At 42.6% G+C, this 14005-nt stretch overlaps 1 protein-coding gene across 1 annotated transcript in view; it reads right to left on the bottom strand.

Annotated features, from left to right (window-relative positions):
- Positions 1-8814: 8814 nt before the first annotated feature.
- The window catches only part of Parl (presenilin associated rhomboid like), a 28876-nt gene continuing 23685 nt past the window's right edge, over positions 8815-14005 (bottom strand). Inside the window, exons 8-10 of the mRNA XM_038345772.1 lie at positions 12954-13055; positions 12737-12834; positions 8815-9077 (exon numbers count right to left, since the gene is read on the bottom strand). Of these exons, the coding sequence (XP_038201700.1) occupies positions 8966-9077; positions 12737-12834; positions 12954-13055 (312 nt within the window). The 3' untranslated portion in view covers positions 8815-8965. The remainder of the gene's footprint in view (positions 9078-12736; positions 12835-12953; positions 13056-14005) is intronic.

Raw genomic sequence — 14005 nt, 5'->3', positions numbered from 1 at the left:
TCGCGAAGAATTAGAAACTGTTATCAGAAACCTCCCTACCAAAAAGAGCCCAGGACCAGATGGTTACAATGCGGAGTTCTACCAGAACTTCCAAGAAGACCTAATACCTATACTCCTTAAGGTATTTCATAATATAGAAACACAAGAGTCACTGCCAAATTCCTTCTATGAAGCTACAGTTACCCTGATACCTAAACCACACAAAGACTCAACCAAGAAAGAGAATTACAGGCCAATCTCACTCATGAACATTGACGCAAAAATTCTCAATAAAATACTGGCAAACCGAATCCAAGAACACATTAGAAAAATTATCCACTATGATCAAGTAGGCTCCATCCCAGAGATGCAGGGCTGGTTCAACATACAAAAATCTATCAATGTAATCCATCATATAAATAAACTGAAGGAACAAAACCATATGGTCATCTCATTAGATGCTGGAAAAAGCATTTGACAAAATTCAGCACCCTTTTATGATAAAGGTCTTGGAGAGATTAGGGATACAAGGGTCATTCCTAAATACAATAAAAGCTATTTACAGCAAGCCGACAGCTAACATCAAATTAAACGGAGAGAAACTCAAGGCTATCCCACTAAATTCAGGAACACGACAAGGATGTCCACTCTCTCCTTATCTCTTCAATATAGTGCTTGAAGTTCTAGCAATAGCAATAAGACAACATAAGGGAATCAAGGGGATTCAATTTGGAAAGGAAGAAGTTAAACTTTCATTATTTGCAGATGATATGATAGTATACATAAGCGACCCCAAAAACTCCACCAAAGAACTCCTACAGCTGATAAACTCCTTCAGTAACGTGGCAGGTTACAAGATCAACTCCAAAAAATCAGTCGCCCTCCTATACACAAAGGATAAGGAAGCAGAGAGGGAAATCAGAGAAGTATCACCTTTCACAATAGCCACAAATAGCATAAGATATCTGGGAGTATCTCTAACCAAGGAAGTGAAGGATTTATTTGACAAGAACTTTAAGTCTTTGAAGAAAGAAATTGAAGAGGATACCAGAAAATGGAAGGATCTCCCCTGCTCGTGGATTGGGAGGGTCAACATAGTAAAAATGGCAATTCTACCAAAAGCAATCTATAGATTCAATGCAATCCCAATCAAGGTCCCATTAAAATTCTTCACAGAGATTGAGAGGACAATAATCAACTTTATATGGAAAAACAAGAAACCCAGGATAGCCAAAAAAATCTTATACAATAAAGGTTCTTCTGGAGGCATTACCATCCCTGACTTCAAACTCTATTACAAAGCTACAGTATTGAAAACAGCTTGGTATTGGCATAAAAACAGAGAAGTTGACCAATGGAATCATATAGCAGACCCGGATCTTAAACCACAAACCTATGAACACCTGATTTTTGATAAAGGAGCCAAAAGTACACAATGGAAGAAAGAGGGCATCTTCAACAAATGGTGCTGGCATAACTGGATGTCAACCTGTAGAAGAATGAAAGTAGATCCATATCTATCACCATGCACAAAACTCAAGTCCAAATGGATTAAAGACCTCAATATTAATTTGAACACATTGAGCTTGATAGAGGAGAAAGTGGGAAGTACTCTACAACAAATGGGCACAGGGAACCGTTTCCTACGCATAACCCCAGCTGCACAGACTTTAAGGGCAACATTGAATAAATGGGACCTCCTGAAGTTGAGCAGCTTCTGTAAAGCAAAGGACATTGTCACTAAGACACAAAGGCAGCCTACTGACTGGGAAAAGATCTTCACCAACCCTGCAACTGACAAAGGTCTGATCTCTAAAATATATAAGGAACTCAAGAGAGTAGACGGTAAAATGCCAATTAACCCAATTAAAAAATGGGGCGCTGAACTGAACAGAGAATTCTCAACAGAAGAAGTTCGAATGGCCAAAAGACACTTAAGGTCATGCTCAACCTCCCTAGCTATCAGGGAAATGCAAATCAAAACAACTTTGAGATATCATCTTACACCTGTCAGATTGGCTAAAATCCAAAACACCAATAATAACCTTTGCTGGAGAGGTTGTGGGGTAAGGGGTACACTCATCCATTGCTGGTGGGAATGCAAACTTGTGCAACCACTTTGGAAAGCAGTGTGGCGGTTTCTCAGGAAATTCGGGATCAACCTACCCCAGGACCCAGCAATTCCACTATTGGGAATCTACCCAAGAGATGCCCAATCATACAACAAAAGCATATGCTCATCTATGTTCATAGCAGCATTATTTGTAATAGCCAGATCCTGGAAACAACCTAGATGCCCTTCAGTGGAAGGATGGATGAAGAAACTGTGGAATATATACATGCTAGAATACTACTCAGCGGTAAAAAACAATGACATCTTGAATTTTGCAGGCAAATGGATGGAAATAGAAAACACTATTCTGATTGAGGTGACCCAGACCCAAAAAGATGAACATGGGATGTACTCACTCATAATCGGTTTCTAGCCATAATTAAAGGACATCGAGCCTATAAATTTGGGATCCTTGAGAAGATAATAAGAAGGTGAACTCCCAAAAAAAGATATAGTAATCCTCCTGGATATTGGAAGTAGACACGATCGCCAGGCAAAATTGGGAACTTGAGGGTTGGGCAAGACTGGGCCAAGGGAAGATGGGGAGAGAAAAGTGTGAAGGGGAGAACGGGGGGAGCTCCGAGGAATGGGGTGCTTGGGATATAGGAAGGGTGGATATGGGAGCAGGGAAGCATATATCTTAATTTAAGGAGCTACCTGAGGGTTGTCAAGAGACTTGACCCTAGAGGGGTTCCCAGGTTTCCAGGGAGACGCCCCCAGTTAGTTCCTTGGGCAGCTGAGGAGAGGGAGCCTGAAAAGGCCAGTTCCTATAGCCATACTGATGAATTTCTTGCATATCACCATAGAACCTCCACCTGACGATAGATGAAGAAAATGACAGAGCCCCACATTGGAGCACCGGACTGAGCTCCCAAGGTCCTGATGAGGAACAGAAGGAGCGAGAACATGAGAGAGAAAGTCAGGAACGAGAGGGGTGCGTTCACTCATGGAGACGGTGGGACAGAACTAATGGGAGATCACCAACTCCAGTTGGAATGGGACTGATGGATCATGCGACCAAACCCGTCTCTCTGAATGTGGCCAACAGCGGGGGCTGACTGAGAAGCAAAGGACAATGGCTCTGGGCTCTGATTCTTCTGCATGGACGGGCTCTGTGGGAGCCTTCTCAGCTTGATCGATCACCTTCCTGGACCTGGGGGGAGTTGGGAGGACCTTGGTCTTAGCATAGAGTGGGGAACCCTGACGGCTCCTTGGCCTTGAGAGGGAGGGAGGGGAGGTATGGGTGGAGGGGAGGGGAGGGAAGGGGGAGGAGGGGAGGGAAGAGGGAGGAGGAGGGGAGGGAAGGGGGAGGAGGAGTGAAGGAGATGGAAATTTTTAAATATAAAAAAAAATAAACCATGAGAAAAAAAAAAAACCCTTTACTCTGAGGTAATGTCTGTCTTTGTGGTTGAGGTGTGTTTCCTGTAAACAGCAGAATGTTGGCTTAACCTGTGCCTTTTTATAGGTGAATTGAGTCCATTGATATTAAGTAATATTAATGACCAGTGGTTGTTAACTCCAGGGTTTTTTTTTTTGTTGTTTGTTTTTGGGGGGTTTTGTTGCTGTTGTTATTTGTTTTGTTGGGGTTTTTGGTGGTAGTGTTTGTGTGTTTCCCTTCTTTGGAGGTTTGTTAGATGTCTGTGTTATTATGGGTGTTGTTGGCTTCCCTGGGTTGTGGTTTTCCTTCTAGTACTTTCTGTAAGGCTGCGTTTGTGGCTACATATTGTTTAAATTTGTTTTTGTCCTGGAATATCTTGTTTTCTCCATCGATGGTGAAAGAAAGCTTTGCTGGGTATAGTAGTCTGGGCTTGCATCCATGGTCTCTTAGGTTCAGCAGCACATCTACCCAAGGCCTTCTGGCTTTCATGGTTTCCAAAGAGAAGTCAGGTGTAATTCTGATAGGTTTACCTTTTTTTCTTTGCAGCTCTTAATATTCTTTCTTTATTCTGTATGTTTTGTGTTTTGATTATTATATGGCGATTTTTTTTTTTGATTCAGTCTATTCGGTGTTCTGTATGCTTCTTATACCTTCATAGGATTATCCCTCTTTAGGTTTGGAAAGTTTCTTCTATATTTTTTTGAATATATTTTCTGGGCCTTTGAGCTGTAATTCTTCTTCTACCCCTATTATTCTTAGATTTGGTCTTTTCCTGGTGTCCCAGATTTCCTGGATGTTTTGTGTTAAGATTTGTTGGATTTGCTGTTTTATCAATAAATTTATTTCCTCTATAGTATCTTCAGCGTCTGAGATTCTTCTATCTTTTGTATTGTTGGTTATACTTGTCTCTGTAGTTCTTGTTCGTTTACCCAGATTTTCCATATCCAGCCATCCCTCTGTTTTTTACATTGCCTCCATTTCAGTTTTCAAGTCTTAAACTGTCTCCATTACCTGTTTGATTGCTTTTTCTTGGTTTTCTTGGGTATCTTTTAGGGATTTATTCATTTCTTCTAACTTTTTGTTAGTCTTCTCATCCATTTCTTTAAGAGAGTTTTTCACATCCTGTTAAAAGGTCTCTCTATCACTTTCATAAAGTCGATTTCTTCTACTTCTTCTGGATTAGGGTGTTCAAGTCTTCCTGTTGCATATTTGCTGGATTCTGTTATCATGTTGATTTTCAGGTTGTTGGAGGGATTCTTGCATTGGTACCTGCCCATCTCTTCCTTCAAATGTGGTCACTAGAGTCTCGGTGTCTTGGTCCAATCTTTGCTGTGGCTAACTGTACTTTGGGGTTTTTCTTGGTCTGCTGTCTCTTAGGTCCCCTCAGCACTGGAGTTGGCTGTCAGATCCCCTCCACCCTGAAGTAGGCTGTGGTGATGGATCTAAGGACCCTGCAGATGAACAGAAGTGCTTGGTGGCAAGATGAGAAGGGGTAAATAGAGAAAGCCAGTAGCCAGCGAGACGCCCTGCTGAATGGCTAGGAATGTTTAGGGAATAGGAGGGGGCCTGTACTCTGTTGCTGGGGAGTGCCGGCCAATTGGCCGGGCAGGCACACTTACCCCTCCAGATGGATCTCCTGGTACAGGAGCAGGGCCTCTTGCTGGTCAAGGACCTTGCAGAGAAAAGGGCGGGCTTGGTAGGGGCAGGGTCATGTGGGACAAAGAAACCCCTGCAGCAGTAGCACTCACCAGTGTCCCCAGACCCTCAGCCCCAAAGCGGGCTGAGTTGGGGAATCCTAGGACCCCAAAGATGGAAAGGGGTGCTTGGGGGCAAGCTGGGATGGGATAAATAGAGAAAGCCAGTAGCCTGGAAGAAGCCCCACTAAATGGCCAGAAAGTTTAGGGAATTGGAGAATGCCTGTACTCTGTTCCTGGGGCCTGCTTACATACTCTTGAGCATCATTCTGGCCTTTGTTCTCTTTTAAGTTAACTTGAATTTCATTGAGCTTTTTCATTGTCTTCTTTAAACTCCTTGAATTCTTTGATGGATTTATGGTTTTTCTTTTAAATCTGTGTCTTGGGGTTCACCTAAAAATTCTTGGCAAACATTTCTACTGGCAGATCTTGGAGAGAAGATACTGACTTGACCTTTCATGTTGTTTGTATTTTGGGAATGAGATTTGGGCATACCAACTTCACTTGTCAGTTTCCATGAGTTCATAGGTTTTCTGGTGGTAGAATTGTTAAACTCTAACTTTATTCCATGGTGATCCGATAAGACAAAGGTGGTTAGCCGGGCGGTGGTGGCGCACGCCTTTAATCCCAGCACTCGGGAGGCAGAGGCAGGCGGATCTCTGAGTTCGAGGCCAGCCTGGTCTACAAGAGCTAGTTCCAGGACAGGCTCTAGAAACTACAAGGAAACCCTGTCTCGAAAAACCAAAAAAAAAAGAAAAAAAACACAGGTGGTTACTAAATTTAATTTTTGTATCTGTGGATGTTTGCTTTGTTACTGAGTGTGTGATCAATTTTCGAGAAGGTTCCATGAGATGCTGCGAAGAAGGTATATTATTTCTGTTTGGGTGGAATGTTCTATAGATGTCTGTTAAGTCCATTTTGTTCATTACATCTGTTAGTTCTCTTAATTCTCTGTTAAGTTTCTGTCTGGTTGACCTGTCTATTGGTGAGAGAGGAGTGTAAAAGTCTCCTACTACTAGAGTCTGATGTGGACAGAGCAGGTTGGGGCAAAAGAGAGGATGTATGGGTTGGGCCTAGAGAGTGGAAAGAGCTTGGGTAGAATGAAGGTGGATAGTGGGAGATGAGCTGGCATACAGCATGTGTCTCCTGGTCTGAGCCTGGGTTTTGAGGTGTATTACACTGGCTAAAAAGGCTAGATGTGGCTTGGGAGTGTGGTCTGTGGGTAGTCAGGCTGAGTCATGACAGAAGCTGAGACTGGTTGCAGCACAGGCAGGCGAGACCAGAGAAAGCTGGGTAGGTGATGCTGGACCCTGGCTAGCTCAGGCAGGTTGTGGAAGAGGCATGGATTGGAGAGTCAGGGAGACTCACTGGGCTAGAGTCTGGATAAGCATGTGGTAGACTGTCTAAGTGGACAGCTTGACTACAATGTACAATGGATCTGTGGTTTGTTGAAAAACATGATCAACACATATTGAATAATAGGTTTTTAAAATCAAAAACCTGTTGACTGACATAAAGAACAAAAATAATTTTACCTCATCACTGAAGGAAAAAGGCTCACACACACACACACACACACACACACACACACACACTTGTATACATAAATACATATATGCATTTGAAAGGGAGGTATTAATAAGTATCCTTCTCTTTACTGACTAGGAATACAACTTGAAATTATATTTGAAATATATGACTTATATTTGTAAAGCAAATATGAATGAATACTATATACCAAAAGAATTCTAAAATAGGTTAATTTTAAAAGCACAGAAATGCTCTGTCTTGAAACATCTAATCTCAGTGTAGTTTTCACTGCTGAGCAAAAGTCTTACTCCGACTCACAGAAGAAAAACCATTAAGGTGGCTTCTGTTTAAATGAAGTCATACTTACACAGCAATTCTACCAGAGGTAGAGGAAGACAGAAATCAAGGTTTGAAGAAGTCCCCAGAGAACAGAGGCAGAACAGAAAGACAAAGCCTTGCCAGCAGTCTGCTACAGAGATGGGGAAGTCCAAGGGAATAACACAAGCTGTCCCGTGGAATGTCACTTATCTGAGCATATGGCTGGGTGGGATGTGTAAATGGAAATTTCCAGAAAGCAGCTGTATTTGCAAAAGATGATGCTTTAAGTAGTGATGTGGGATTCCCTTCTGTACGCTGTGAATACCATGGTTAATAAAGAAGCTGCTTTAGGCCTACTGCAGTGCAGAACAGGGCAAGGCGGTAATTCAAAGCAGATAGAGGAGGAGAGAGTAGGCGAGTCAAGGGGATGTCATGTAGCCGCTGCAGGAGATAGCCGCTGCCAGACTGAACCTTACAGTAAACCATGAGCCTCGTGGTGAAATATAAAATAAAAATGGGTTAATTTAAGATGTAAGAGCTAGCTAGGAATATGCTAGAGTTACTGGCCAAGCAGTGTTGCAATAATTATATGGTTTGTGTGATTTTTTTCAGGTCTGGGCAGCCAGGAAACATATGAGCAGCCTCTGACTACAAATTACAGCACGTATCTTTTTTTTTCTAGTTTCTTTTTTTATTACTTTATAAATAATACCAATCAAAATTTCCACTTCCTCCCCTCCTCCCATTTCCCCCACACCCCTCCCCCTCCCCCTCCAGTCCTGAGAGAGGGCAAGGTACCCTGCCCCGTGGGAAGTCCAAGGCCCTCCCCCCTACATCCAGGCTTAGGAAGGTATGCATCCAAATAGAATAGGATCCCAAAAAGCCAGTACATGCAGTAGAGATAAATCCCAGTGCCATTATCATTGGCTTCCCAGTCTGCTCCAGTTATCAGCCACATTCAGGGGGTCCAGTTTTATCCCATTAGAACACATATCTCTAAACATAAGGTTGAAATAAGGTTTCCTTTCTGTATTTACCTAAGTTATTTCCTTCATTTGGAGGTGGAATGGGGCTGGTGAGTTCATAATGGTCATGCACGTGTGTGCACATATTTGGAGATAGAATCCAGGTTTGTTCCTCAATTGCTCCCCATTTTATTTTCTGTGGTGGTGTGTTCACACCCATGAGCATGCATTTCTACACATGTGCAGAGGGCAAAGAAAAACACCGAGAGTTCGGCTCTATCACTTAATGCTCATCTCTTTGAGACAGGTCTCACTTAACCTGGAACTCATCAATTGGGTAATCCATCTAGCCAATGAGCCCGGGGACTCACCTGTCCACCACACTGGGGTTACAGGTATGTGCCACCACAACAGTTTTCTATGGGTGCTAGGATCCAACCTTAGCTCCTCATGTTTTCATGGCAGGCAACTCTTCTGCCTAAGCCATTTTCCAATCCCTTCTTCTCCTCTTATCTTAGCTGTATCTTTTATCTAGAAAGTAAATTCTAAAACAAGTTCTGGATATGTTGCTCACTGCCAGAAAAGTCATTTAGGGAAATGCTTGGAAGTGCTGTGGCTATTATTCCAGACTATGTCAAACAGAAAATGCCCTCAACTTTCTACTGCTGAAAGGAAGTCAGAATCAATGCTAAGTAGATGCCAGGTCAGGCATAAAACCAAGGCTCCTCAAAGGTCCCATCAAATCTGTTGAGGATCTCTCACCAGGTTCCAGGCTTGAAAAATGTCATATTTAACAAACCAAGCAAGAGCACCAGTACTCCAAAGGAGCAAATACCATTTACAAACTAGAGATATAAACATTTATTTCATAACTTTGCCATAATTTGCTAATGAGACATGTACTGAGAACATTTAAAACACTGGGGTGGCCGGATGCTGAGTCTTCCAGGCAGCAAGGAGCAGATGTACCATACTGGCCAGTTTTGCATCACTTAGAGCCACCTCCTTTTTTGGGGCCATTAGTCCTTATTTCATGCCAGATTTTCACTAGAGGCTCCCTGTTCTTCCAAATGAGTTCATGACCATAAGTGATATACCATCTGGAGAAAGACAAATAGTCCAATGTTCAAACTATGTGACATGCAAATCTAAACATCACTGCAGCACCGAGGGACACCAGTTTTTGGGGGGTTTTTTGTTTGTTTTGATTTTGCTTTTGCTTTCCTTTTTGTTTTTGTTTTCATTAAAAAGAGTATTTGTTTTCTGTGAGTGGGTGCTTTGCCTGCATGTATGTCTGTGTACCATGTGTATGCAGTGATACTGGAGGCCAGAAGACAGCACTGCATTCCCAGAAACTGGAGCTGCCATGTGGGTGCTGGGAACTCAGGTCCTCTGCTCTTAATTACTGAGCTGTCTGTGCAGCCCCAAGTTGTCATAGTCACTCCACAAAACAGAATACAATAGGTAATTTGATATAAAGCTTTGATATTTATGATATATAAAGGATAAAAGCAGGATGGGCCTGAGTGGCTGTTTGGAAATATGCGGCAGCTTTACACAGTTATTAAACATTGTTCTTGACATTCTGTATCTTGGGGAGGAGGGATGGATACCATGGTCTGTGTGTAAAGGTCTTAGAACATCAAGTATGTCCCAGTGATGGGACTAAGTCTGTGAGGCTTTGTGCAAAATGCCTTTAGCCAAAGAACCATCTCGAAGGCCCTAAATTATAACTTTTTTATTCACTTCAAGTTAACAACCATCATGATTCCTTGTTTATTTTTGAGACAAGTTCTCACAATGTAGCCCAAGTTGGCTGGATACTCATGAAAATTCTGCCTCCCAAAAGCTGGGAAGAAAAGCATAAACAACCATATCTACCTTTACAGACTAGAGGAAAAGAAGTATATAAGAAAACAATTTGCTCAACATGCTAATAGCTTTGTGTGTCACCCAAGGTCTGACCAAAGATACACTGACTCTTTTTTTTTTTTTTTTTTTACAATGATTAAAAAGAAGAAATGTCAGGTATGGGACTTACTAATGAGGACTACAATGGTATATGTCCTCCTGCCATTTCCACCTTCCTACACACAGGGGGGGGGGGGGGCCTGCCCACCCAAAACCTGCCTGCAGGCAATGAGCAGTGAAGGTGAAATGTGTAATTCCTTAATCTGCTCAGCCCTCTGACTAGGAATCACCAATGTAAGAGCGAGCAGAACTCACAGCTGAGATCCTGTGCTCCAACTACTGCTCACAAAGCAGCATGGAGAACATCTCCCAGGCACTGAGTGACATTGTTAACCACATGGGCATACTGTAACCACATGAAACACAGGCTGTGGGGTTCATTTAGGGCATCTTCAGTCTTCCATGGAAAAGGCACTGGCTCCTGGAAGATGTGAGCTGACAGAGAAAGGCAGCCTAGGAAAGCACCTACTCTTGAAACCTTGACTCATGTACTCATTTCTCCAAACAGACTTCTTGTTCTCAGAGGCAGATAGCAGACTTGATTGACCTCATCCTTTCCTAGACACCTGGTTTTAATTTTTAAGGGAAAGGGCATGGTGGCCATGCTCTTCATACTGGCAGAGATGCAGAGGCAAGAGGTAGAGGTAGAGAGGGATCTTTGAGTGTGTGGCTAGCCTTGTCTACATACAGAGACCCAGGCCAGCCAGGCTTACATAATTAGAGCCTGTTTCGAAAAGAAAAAAAAACAGTATAAAAGACTGAAGGGGTTGAGAGATGGTTCAGAGATTAAGAGCACTTGGAGCTCTTTAAGTCCCGGGTGCAACTCCCAGCATCAACATGGTGGCTCACAACTGCCTGAAACTCCAGTTTCAGGGGATCTGCTGCCCTCCTGTGGCCTCTGTGGGTACCAGTCATGAATGTGGAAAACAGACATACATGTAGGTAAGATGCTGATACACATAAGAATAAATATACTTTAAACAGTACTCTGATTTACATAGCACCAAAAAAGCAACTAACATTTTAACATGTCAAAAATATCTGAATATTCATTTTTTATTATAAAGGTTTTGCCTTATACCAGGATTTTAATTCCTGCTTATAAAAACTGGACACAATAACACACATCTTTAATCCTAGCACTCGGGAAACTGAGGCATGAGAATTGTCATAAGTTCAAGGACAGCCTGGGTTAAATATTGAATAAGAGGTCAGACAGGAGCTACATAGAAAGACCTCATCTTAAAAACAAACAAAACACACCAATTAATTGGAGCTAAAGTAAGATTCTCTCATGCATGTAGAAGAGAAAAAGGACTGTCCCAAGAACAAATGTAAAACCCTTAGAAGTGAGTCACTTGTCAAGAACTCACCATGAACATGATCTTTCCAAATTTTTTGAGCCTACTAACCGCAAGCAGAACCAAACACTTCAGTCTGACAGGCAACTACTAGATTATACTCATGAATATAGATTAACCGGTGACATGGCTAAGGCCAAGTTAGGAAGACACAGTTTTGCTGCAGGGGATTGAATTGAGGACTCCACACGTTAGGCTGTGCATCACCACCAAGCTATACCAGTGTTGAAGAAACTTTCCAGATGCAGCAGTGTAACAAGCTAGTATTCTGCAATCACTGGCTGTGTGACCGTAGACAAATTATCCACTCCTCCTTTTGGGGGGCATGTAATTCCACAGTACAGTGTGGGGATATACATGCATGTGGGTATATACATGTATGGGTATGTATATGTGTATGTGGGGTGTGTACAAGTGGAGAGCGTGCATGTGTGTATGCACCTGTGAGGATACATGTATACATGTGTGGGTGCATGGGCAGGTGTGTGGGTAACTGCATGTCAATCAAAGGATAACTTGCAGGAGCCAGTTCTCACCTTCTACCTAGGGACTGCACTTGGGATTAAGCTTGACAGCAAGTACCCTTACTCACTGAGCCCTCTCAACAGCCCAAGTTTCTGATTCCTTTCTAAACACAAAAAAAGATGAGTCTGGGACATGACTGAGATCCACTACATGAAAAGAGTTGGAATTAGAAGAGTCAATAGAAAGGATTCCTCTGCTTTTCAGGTCCTGGACTTTAAAGTGTATTTGATACAATTAACTTCAGAATAAAAGAAAAGGCAATGTTTAGAATAATAAAAACCCACCAGGGGAAAAGATGCTATGAAAATACATGTAAAGTACAGCTACACTAGGCTTCACAAAGCATAGCTACTTCTCAAAGTCTTTGTCTCGGACTGTTTATAATGTGCCGCTCTAAGAGCTACAACATGCATGTGCCGTTCTTTAGTCACCATGGAAATTACACACAGCATAGCAGCACTCGGCTCCACCACCTGAGGCAGCACTGCTTCACTTAGGAAGATCTTCTCTTCTGCTTAAATTCAGGCAAAAACAAATTTCCTGAAGTGCAACTGTGTGTGTGACCACACTCCCAGTGTGCTTGGTCTGGTGTTGCGAAACAAAACTGTGGATTTCTATTTAATTTTCTACTCTCTACTTCAACACCTGCCATTCCTGTGACTCAGTTTCTATCATTAAACAGAAACCTAAGGTAACTAGCTTGGTACTGGCATGTAGCAGACGTCAGGTACCATCTGCACTGGCACATGGTCCACACCAGCCTCTACCTCAACACAGCACATTCTCCCACACACGCAGTGCAGGGAGAGAAATGGCTGCACCAGCTCTGTACACCAGTAAGATGGGACCAGCAAGGGGTGGGGAAAGCAATCAGCTCAGCACTTGATTCTGCTCAAACTTACATTCCAAAGAGAGCTCCCCCAAGATGTGCTGCATGATCAAAGAATTTCCATCCCAGGATCATCCCAGCTGTATCCATGGCAATGATGGCTTTTAAGGCCTAGAAGCCGGGAGAGAAAAGAGAAACAGTACAATTTTGCTCCTCCACTTTCAATTTAAGGGCGAGATTTCAGACGCTTTCTGACCAAGGCTACGACCAGAACTTCACCAGGTACTCACATTGCCTGCTGTGAAGGTGAAGACCGGGAGGAAGATGATGGCGAGCCTTCCTTCTGGGATCTTGGTGCAGACTGCTGCAAGCACAGTCATGATTGCTCCTGACTGCAAGGTAATGAACACGGTGGTGAGGACAGCAGATACCATGTGACCATGGGATGCCTAGGCTCTGAGAAGGCCAATGCACTCCACATCCAGAGGGGAACACAAATCTTAAAAACTTTTCACTGTGAATGTAAACAGTATCAGGGAAAGGAATCCAAGCTGTCACACAATGCTGCAAATAATCCCTAGAAAGAGACTATACTTTCACTATGGAGAACTTAAATACATCAAAATGACCACATGAATGCTTAGAGCGCCAAGGATAGCATTAAACATGCCACACACTTAAGAAAGAATGTCTAACAGCTCACTAACTGGTGGAGTGAGCTATGAGGCAGCTCTTTCTTACAATTTAAATTTAATAATGGCTTTGAGATATTTTTCTGCAATACAGAAATTTAACAAACCTCTATTAATGCTAATCATAATCCTAATATTCTGAATGGTAGACTATCTCAAAAACTCGATCATAATTCCTTGTTTAAGATAGCTCTCACGATACACATTCATTCAGCTATTTGAATCCTAACACCGTAGGCATGATATTATATACTAGAGACACAGAGGTGAACAAACATATCCAACTTTATGGACCTTACAGCACGGTAGGAAAGACATCGAAGAAAAATAAGCAATTCTGAGATCAGAAGGAGAGGTGCTGTGTGCCAAGGCAGCACATGGAAACCCAGGCTCAGAGCCATCAGCTGCATGGAGCTTAAAGAGGAGACAGGAAGCACATGCTGGAGAGCAACACAGCAGAACCAAGTGAGCTGCACAGCTTGACAGAGGACTTCAAAGATCCGAGTGTGAAGTGCAGAGAACAGGGTAAAAACACAGCATGGCGGGCACTCAAGGTAGCTTTTTTCTAACACAGGTCACAGCAGACAGATGTCTATTAAAGGAACAATGTATTAAGAACAAATCTACTTATCTATCAGAAATAATAAATC

This window comes from Arvicola amphibius, chromosome 10, assembly GCF_903992535.2.
Source record: "Arvicola amphibius chromosome 10, mArvAmp1.2, whole genome shotgun sequence".
In the NCBI taxonomy this organism is placed as follows: domain Eukaryota; kingdom Metazoa; phylum Chordata; class Mammalia; order Rodentia; family Cricetidae; genus Arvicola; species Arvicola amphibius.
Note: the sequence above shows the minus strand (reverse complement) of the source record. Positions and strands in the feature narration are given on the sequence as shown.